General features: G+C 49.1%; 1 protein-coding gene across 1 annotated transcript; it reads right to left on the bottom strand.

The window, feature by feature from the left end:
• Positions 1 to 2,071: 2,071 nt before the first annotated feature.
• LOC119354312 (protein DETOXIFICATION 40-like) lies at positions 2,072 to 6,324 on the bottom strand. The gene is made up of 7 exons (XM_037621037.1): positions 5,849 to 6,324; positions 5,092 to 5,723; positions 4,950 to 5,006; positions 4,576 to 4,814; positions 3,077 to 3,195; positions 2,823 to 2,909; positions 2,072 to 2,428 (listed from the first exon to the last, which is right to left on the bottom strand). The coding sequence occupies exons 1-7, from the start codon at positions 6,119 to 6,121 to the stop codon at positions 2,354 to 2,356; spliced, it is 1,482 nt and encodes a 493-aa protein (XP_037476934.1). The 5' UTR covers positions 6,122 to 6,324; the 3' UTR covers positions 2,072 to 2,353.
• Between the last annotated feature and the right edge of the window lie 1,589 nt (positions 6,325 to 7,913).

Consider the following 7,913-nt stretch of genomic DNA (forward strand, 5'->3'; position numbering starts at 1 on the left):
GGTGGCGTCTCCCGGGGCATCCAGACGAGGAGGGGAGAGGGCAGGCAGGCAGGGAGGCTGGTGGCGTGGAGCGGCGGAGCGCGCGCGCGCCGGGCACGCGCCCATCCCCCTGTCGAGGACGAAGACGACAGAGGAGGGGGCCAGTGGGCTGGGCCGGCGCTGGCTGCTGCTGGGCTGCACAGGGAGGAGGCCCAGGTAAGTTTCTCCTCTTTTTGTCTCTTTTCTAATATTCTGACATATGTTTTGATTTAGTAATAACACTAAATCAATTTATTTCCTTATGCTCATTTTTGTAGGAACTAGTGACATTATTCCAGAGCTCCCCAACAGGTGGCATAATTTTTGGACATATATTAATATATATAACTAATATATTTCCAATGCAAATATTTATGCATTAATTCCAAATGGCCAAAATAAATACTTACGAGCTCCTAAAAATATTGGTTTGATTTTTATCTCTGTCCAATATTTTCAGAGGGCAACATGAACATTTTCTTGGACCTTTTTGGAGCAATTTTTATTTGGGGTTATTTCAAAAAATGATTCTGAGGGTTCCACCAATCCTCATTTCAAAATTAAATGGAATTTTAAACATGATGCACAAATGACTAGCTAGTCTAGGTCATACCAGAACTAGGGATGTGACATTTGAGCACATAACTTATCCAACAATCTCATACCACAATCTTAGAAAAGAACTCGATGGTTGATTTTGTGGGAAGTTTCTGAAAATCTGATTCTAGAGAATCAAAAGCTAAAAAGAACTGATGATGATCATAGTTTTAAATAGCCGGCTATAGCGCCGCTAAATGATCGGCTTCACAAATAGCCCGCTATAGCCCGTTTTAGCCTGCTTTAGCTGATTTGGAGACCCGCCGCTATTTTTCGTAGCCCACTATTTAAAACATTGATGGTGATTCTAAACAATCATGTTGGAGAATCGATAAGCTGAAAAAAACTCGATCTACCCCACAAAAAGAAAGAAAGAAAAGAAGTCGATCTGATTCTTGAAAATCATCTGACAAACCAGGAGTCGGTGCTGAAACCAGGAGTAAATCTTTCATTATCAGAAAAACCAAACTCAAAATTTGGCTTGTCAAAGATGCAGATTGTTTTTTCCATGAAGAGAAGATGGCCATCCTTTGCAATTGGCATGTCAATCAAATTGTTAATGGTGCTCGAATCAGCCGCTAAGTCAACTGTTGATTATTGGAGAGAGAAGGTAGGTACAGTAGGGAGGGAGCGGAAATGATATAAGTCTTGTGAGAGGCAGGCGCATCCGGACCTAGGCAGGCCGGCACCAGATGCATCGCTTGAAGCAAGGGCACGAGAAAAGGTTCTTCTAGCATCCTCAAAGGTCAGCGAGCTTCCGACGCTTCCCACCTGTTTGGCCTAGGAAGAACCGGCGGAGGGGCCGCCTCAATATTCTGATCAAAGGTTAAGCAGGCCCAGGGTTCGTGGAATCGGTGAATTAATTATGTATGTAATGGGATTAAGCATCTTTTTGATAAAATTGCGTGCAGCTCGATTGCGCTTCCTTCTCGCAGGGAAATACGTAACATGTAATCGAGTTCATGATTATTTTTCCAGAGAGGAAAGTCAGTGATTTCTGACGAATGGGTATACCAGTTCAACGTGGCAGCCTGAACTGCTGCCTCCCCGGATCTGACTGTTATTCCAAGGAGCATTGGTGTTACCGTTTGATTAGGTCCGAAAAAAGATATCCTCGTTGGATGCTGAATAATGCCTTGATGGGCTAGTTACTGCTAAATCTGTCCTTGGATCCTTCCTGGCTGCGCAAGGATCAACGGACGGGACAAGGTTATGAGCTGCTCATTTGTCTCTTCGGTTGTTCCCTCTCCTGCCCTTCCACCAACATTACTCTAATCAGGTACGCAGGCCAATTTGCTGAAGAACAGGTCTGCAGCCTGCAGGGCAAGGATAGGTCAATACCACCGGATTACTTTGCTCTTTATTACTACAAACAAGGCCAGTTGCACATTTTGTTGTCTTTGTGCTTTTTTTTTGCGGATTTATTGTCTTTGTGCTTAACTGTTTCACAAAGAAATACGTAAAAACCATCGGTCGATATTTCTAGTAAAACAACAGGGTAGTGCCCAAGCCCCCGAGAGACTATTTTAGGTGGGGAGAGTTCAGAATAGCATGTGAATCCTGAAGGAGCACCATCTCATTGTAAACTTGATTGAACAAAAAATGCAGCTAGCAGCGGGAGACGACAAGGACGATGCTCAACATTTCCTAAAAAAACTGAGATAATGCCGAACATAAGTTGGTGAGTGGATCAATCTGCCGAACTTGCAGCAGCATAAACGTTAATCTTCTTCGGGCATCATCGCTGCACGTTAGCGAGAAGCGGCTGCTTTGCGTCGTCCCACTTGTCCAGTCTTCTCCTCGCCTCCTCGACCTACGTTCGGACACAAAATTCGCAATATACTTTATCAGTGAAGTTTGAGAGGGACAACTGAAACAGCCTAACCTAGATGATGACAGAAGCCAATTTTCTAAAAATAAGAAGTGATGATCATAGAAGGATGCATTTGGGTGAATAATGATCTAAAATAATGAAATGTACTACTAGTTTTTAAATGCTAAATTAAGAGAGGACAGATGAGACAACCCGAGTGATCATACAAAGCATGCACGCACTTGGCGAAATGATTGCGCTAAAATAATGAGTTGGCACATGATTTAGATGCGGCTTAGCATGTGAGATTGGGGAATCGTCTGACAGTGTAACGGCCTGGATGGTTAACGACGAACGTGATGATCTAACAATAAGAGATAAGGCTTGCTCCTACCTCCTTTTCCCAATCAGTTCTGAATGTGATCCACAATAGGATAATTGTTTGGATGAGCGTGCCTCCAATCATGCCTCCCCACAACCCCTGTATGCAACCTCTATCATCAGTGCAGTTCATCACACATGCAGAAGCTAATTTACTGACAGTTGACAACTGATGAGTCAACTCGACATGAATGGTGATTCTGCCATCTTTGGTGAATCAACGCTTTGAAACCAGCGGTACTAGCTTGAGAGTAAAACAGTACGTACCTTGATTCCATAGTCAAACTTGAAGCCCAGGAGCGCGCCAAGGGGTACGCCGATGAAGTAATAGCATCCAATGTTGATGTATGCTACCAATGCTTGCCACCCACAGCCAACAGCAACACCTTCATTGGGTCAGGGAAAAGGACACTGGTCAAGACTTTTTTTTTTAGAAAAGGAAGACGACCCCCGGCCTCAGCATCTGGACGATGCATACGGCCACTTTATTAATTATTGACACAAGACCATACAAAGTCATACAACAATAAGTCTAAAGCCACCAAACTAAGCAACAACTATCGGTATCCCTATCCAGTTGATGTAGGGGCGCTGAAAGTCTGGGCCTAATACCAAACAGACCACGCAGCCAAACCTAAACATCTAAAGACTTGAGGTCCCACCCAGGACGCCTGCCGCGTATGGGCACCCACCAGTCCGGTGTGCTTCTCAACCAGGACCCCTGCCGGGTATGAGGCCGCCGCAGCCACCTGCCACGAATTCATCTTCAGAGCTGTGCTGCTGCATCAACCTTGGCCGGTCCAACTACCGCCGACGCCACCATGACGCCAGGCAGCGTCACCCTCCTGCGCGAGTCCATCTCCGCTCATCAGGCGCCGAGTCTCCACTGCGCCACGCCGCCGAGATCCGCCGTCATCAATGGAGCAGATGAAACACCGCTCCTCCTCTTGTCCCCTCCAACCAGCACTCGCTCCAAAACGATGCCCCCATGAGGGAGAACGATACCGATAGCACCGTCATCGTCCGATCCGGTAGACCCGGATCTAGGATTTCCCCCGGAACTTCCCGATCAGGTTTATGAGACCTGCAACGACGATGCCTCTAGAAGGAAACGACGTCTGAGACGCCGCCATCGTCCGCCAAGACCACAGTCTGGCGCGATTTTCATCGGAAGCCACGTCTTCCCGACCTCGTGGCTGGCTGGAATCGAGCGGAACCTCGCCACGAAGACGTATGTTGCCGTCGATACTCCGGCGGAGATCCAGCATCTCCTCACCGGTCCCTCCACACGCCGCCGGTCGGCGAAAGGCCTCCCCGCGACGGATCCAAACGGGGCGTTGGATCCGCAGTAGCCGTCGTCACCATCACGAGCAGGACAGCCCACCTTGCCGGATGGGGCACTGCCACCGTCGCCGTCCATGCAGGGCCGCCGCTCCGCCGGTGATGGTGCTCGGGCCCCCGCCGCACAGCCCGGATACTCCGTCCTAGCCGCCGCCGTTGGATCTCATGAGAAGGGCCGCCCCCGCCGCCTCAGATGGGATCCGCCACCTCCCCCCGCCCAGGACCTTTGGCACTGGGCCCGCCGCCACCGCGGCCCACGCCGGCGGCAGGAGGGGGTGGAGGGGGAGGTGCTGGCGGCGCTAGGGTTGGGGCCTCTGGCGTCGCCCGGGGGGAGGCGTCACCCGGGGGGAGGCGACGCGAGGGGTGCGAGAGGGACGCGAGGGGGGGGGGGATACCGCAGAGCACGGGCTGAATTATGGCATTACCTGATAGCACAGGCTGGATTCCGCAGAGCACAATGGTGCCGACAAGCAAAGGACAGAGATCGGCGACGGCACGCGAGACGGCCTCGCCGCCGGTGAAGATGTAGCTGAGCTTGTGCCTGAGCAGGAAGACCAGAACGCCGGCTACGACTGCTATGAGCGCGGACATGGCGGTGACCACCCATGCAGAGAACGCGGCAGACCTGGGGTTCCCGGCGCCAAGTTCATTCCCCACCCTCACGCTGCAGTCAACAACATCAACATTGATCAACTCTATTCTTGAGACGAAAAAATTCAGATAAACAGATCCTTCCCGACGATTATGCTGATCTAGTTGTACTGTATAACCAGAGTTTAGTTGTATGCAATGCACCGACCTGGCAGCTGCGTTGAAGCCCACGGAGATCATGAACACCCATGACTGAATCGAGGTGCTGCAAAACATGGAGTCGGTCACATGATCATCCAAACACACTAGAATCGACGGATAAAACGGTTCGTTCTCAGTTAGTTACCTACCAGACGGTGAGTGAATCAAGTGCGATCTGTGGGTCGGGCAGCATGCCGGCGAGGAGGATGAGCACCTGGAAGTACCACACCTCCAGCGCCAGCATCACCGCCGACGCGGCCGACAGCTTGGCGAACCCCGCCAGGTCGGCGAACGCGGCCCACGTGAACCCGGTCCACGTCTCCCGGCACCTCGGGCTCAGCACGATGTACGCGAACTGCCCTGCCACCAGGACCCACCACGTCAGGCTCAGCGTGAGCGACGCGCCCAGTAGGCCTAGGCCCAGCCTATACACCGCCACCCAGCTCATCGCCACGTGCAGCGCCATGCTGGCCGTCAGGATGTAGGCGCTGGGCGCCACGATGCTCTGCGCCTGCAGGAACTTCTGGATGGGGAAGTTGGCCGCGTACGCGAAGATCTGCGGGATGAGGCCGTAGGCGAACTCCGCGGCGGCGCCGGCGATCTCCGGCGACTGCCCGAGCAGGAGGAGGATGGGCTCCGAGAAGGCGTACATGGCGGCCAGCGGCACGCCGGTGGCCATGAGGAGCACCGTCGAGCGCTGCAGGTACACGCCCAGCATCTCGTACTTCTCGGCGCCGTACGCCTGCCCGCACAGCGTCTCCACCGCGCTCCCCATCCCGAGCTGCAGCACGCGGCATGGCAGTCGTGCACGTAGTTTACTTTAGACACGCGCCCGCGTACGTCGCTACGGATGCGTAGAAATGACTGTAAGTACATACGGTGGAGTGGAGTGGAGGTACTACGTACCATGAGGCCGTAGGCGAACACCTGGATGCCGTTGTTGCCGAGGGAGGCGGCGGCGAGCTGCACGTTGCCGAGCTGGCCGCAGAAGATCTGGGTGGCCGACGACATCACGATGATCAGCATGTACACCACCACCGCCGGCGCGGCCAGCGGAGCAAGCAGCCGCAGCTCCAGCGCCGCGGCCGACGCCATGCGCCGTGCCCCACCGCCGCCGGAGAGCAGGGCCTCCAGCCGGCCGTCGGCGGAACGGACCCCTGCATGATCACCCGGACCCATTCACGGATTCCTCGATCCAGGGGGATCGCAAAGATCTTTGTGGCGTTTTACTGAAGCAGCCGCGAGCTCGTCCACGCCTAGCAATTTCCGCCTGTGGTTGGCGCTTCACTACATGTTAGGTGAGGGCAAGATCTTCCCGCAAAAAGATGAAAGGAAAAGGTGAGGACGAGATGGCAGGTGAAGTGACACTGTCTCACTCGCTGCGATCGGAACCAGGAAACACGAGAGGTTTGTACAGTACTGGTGTATGATTCGTTTTGTCGTTTCTTTTGTCCTGGCGTTCTGCAGCTTGTGGGGAAGAAAAGAAGCACGCGTTAAACACAGAAGTTACACTGTAAGCTGGATCCCGGTCAAATTGGTTTGGTGTTGCTCCGTGCAACTAGGCTACCGGCAGCTTCTCCTTTACATTGAACATGTATGTATGCAAGGTTGTTACAAGTTTGTTAGGCAATTAAATCCTATAGATCTCACGTACGTATCAACTTGCTATTCGTTGCCCTGAGATACCTGCCAAAATATTGGATGTTACCCAGCCCCCGGTGTTCGTTTGGATGGTGACCAAATAATTGGTCCGCCCACGGCTCAACGGAAGCTCCAGTTCCATTCTCAGCCAACTTTTTTTGCAGGCGTGGGTCGGAAAATCCAGCGCCAATTATTTCTCAAGCCCACGATTGGCAAGGCTAACATAGACACAAACCACACAACCCCAAGTCTATCTTTCTACATACTCCAAGATCTCGAGCACTACGGCCAATGCTGCCATTGCATTTTAGACGAACAAAGAACGGCATAGCTAGTCTGGCTATATCTCCGCGAGTTGATCTTGAGGAGAAGTGAACTGCGAGTTTTTTTTTTTGATATGTGGTCAATTATTTTCAGAAAAGGTAACATGGAATTTCAAAAATTGTGAATGTTTTTCAAATCCACGGGTAGTTGTAAAATATATGCACATTTTCCAATTTAATCATATATTCAACGTTTTCAGATTTGTGATTTTCTTTAAGATCGTGAATATATTAATACACAATCATTTTTTTAATTTTTAAGAAACATTTTTTTGTACAAATTGGTAACCTTTTAAATAATTTTTAATATTTTAAAATTTGTGAACACTTCTAAAATTCATGAATATTTCACAAACTCATGTATGTCTTTTGAAAAGTCCTTAAGATTCCGTAAAATTTGTGAATCCTTTTTCAAATTCGTGAAATTTGTTTTAGAAAAAGTTCTTCGTATGCGTAGAATATTTCATTGTAAGCGTGTTGAACATTTTATTTGAAAGCATTGTACATTTTTTAAATGTGCAATGAATATTTTTCAAAATACACGGTGAACAGTTTCTAAATATGTATTGGGCAATTTTTGTAAGTACCCGACAAATATTTGTCAAATATGAATGCACGGTGACCAACTCTTAAATGCATTGAAAAACTTATTAAACACATGTCAAACATTTTAAAAATACATGTTAAACGTTTTATTAGATGCATTGAATATTTCTCAAAATATGCTATGTTTTTAAATACATTGAACATTTTCATCAAATACGTCTTGAACATTTCTTAAAATATACACATTGAATATTTGTTTTTCAAATACGCAGCGGATGTTTTTCAAATAATATTTTTTTTTAAACGTGTCTACGTTTTTTTAAATACATGATGAACTGTTTTTTACATGGCGAATATTTTTTAAATACATTACATATTTTCCTAGTGTGGCTATACGCAAATATTTTTGTTTTCAATTGATGTCCGGGAGTGGCCCCATCCAGACTGTTTTAGATTGGTCG

The sequence above is a fragment of the Triticum dicoccoides genome, chromosome 2A, assembly GCF_002162155.2.
Source record: "Triticum dicoccoides isolate Atlit2015 ecotype Zavitan chromosome 2A, WEW_v2.0, whole genome shotgun sequence".
Classification (NCBI taxonomy): domain Eukaryota; kingdom Viridiplantae; phylum Streptophyta; class Magnoliopsida; order Poales; family Poaceae; genus Triticum; species Triticum dicoccoides.

What these genes read in the sequence shown, in the direction of transcription:
- LOC119354312 (XM_037621037.1), bottom strand. Translation starts at nt 6,121, where the DNA reads ATGGGTCCGGGTGATCATGCAGGGGTCCGTTCCGCCGACGGCCGGCTG. An exon ending in TGTTCGCCTACGGCCTCATG is followed by an intron (nt 5,724 to 5,848) that starts GTACGTAGTACC and finishes CGCGTGCTGCAG; the next exon opens with CTCGGGATGGGGAGCGCGGT. An exon ending in CTTGATTCACTCACCGTCTG is followed by an intron (nt 5,007 to 5,091) that starts GTAGGTAACTAA and finishes CATGTTTTGCAG; the next exon opens with CACCTCGATTCAGTCATGGG.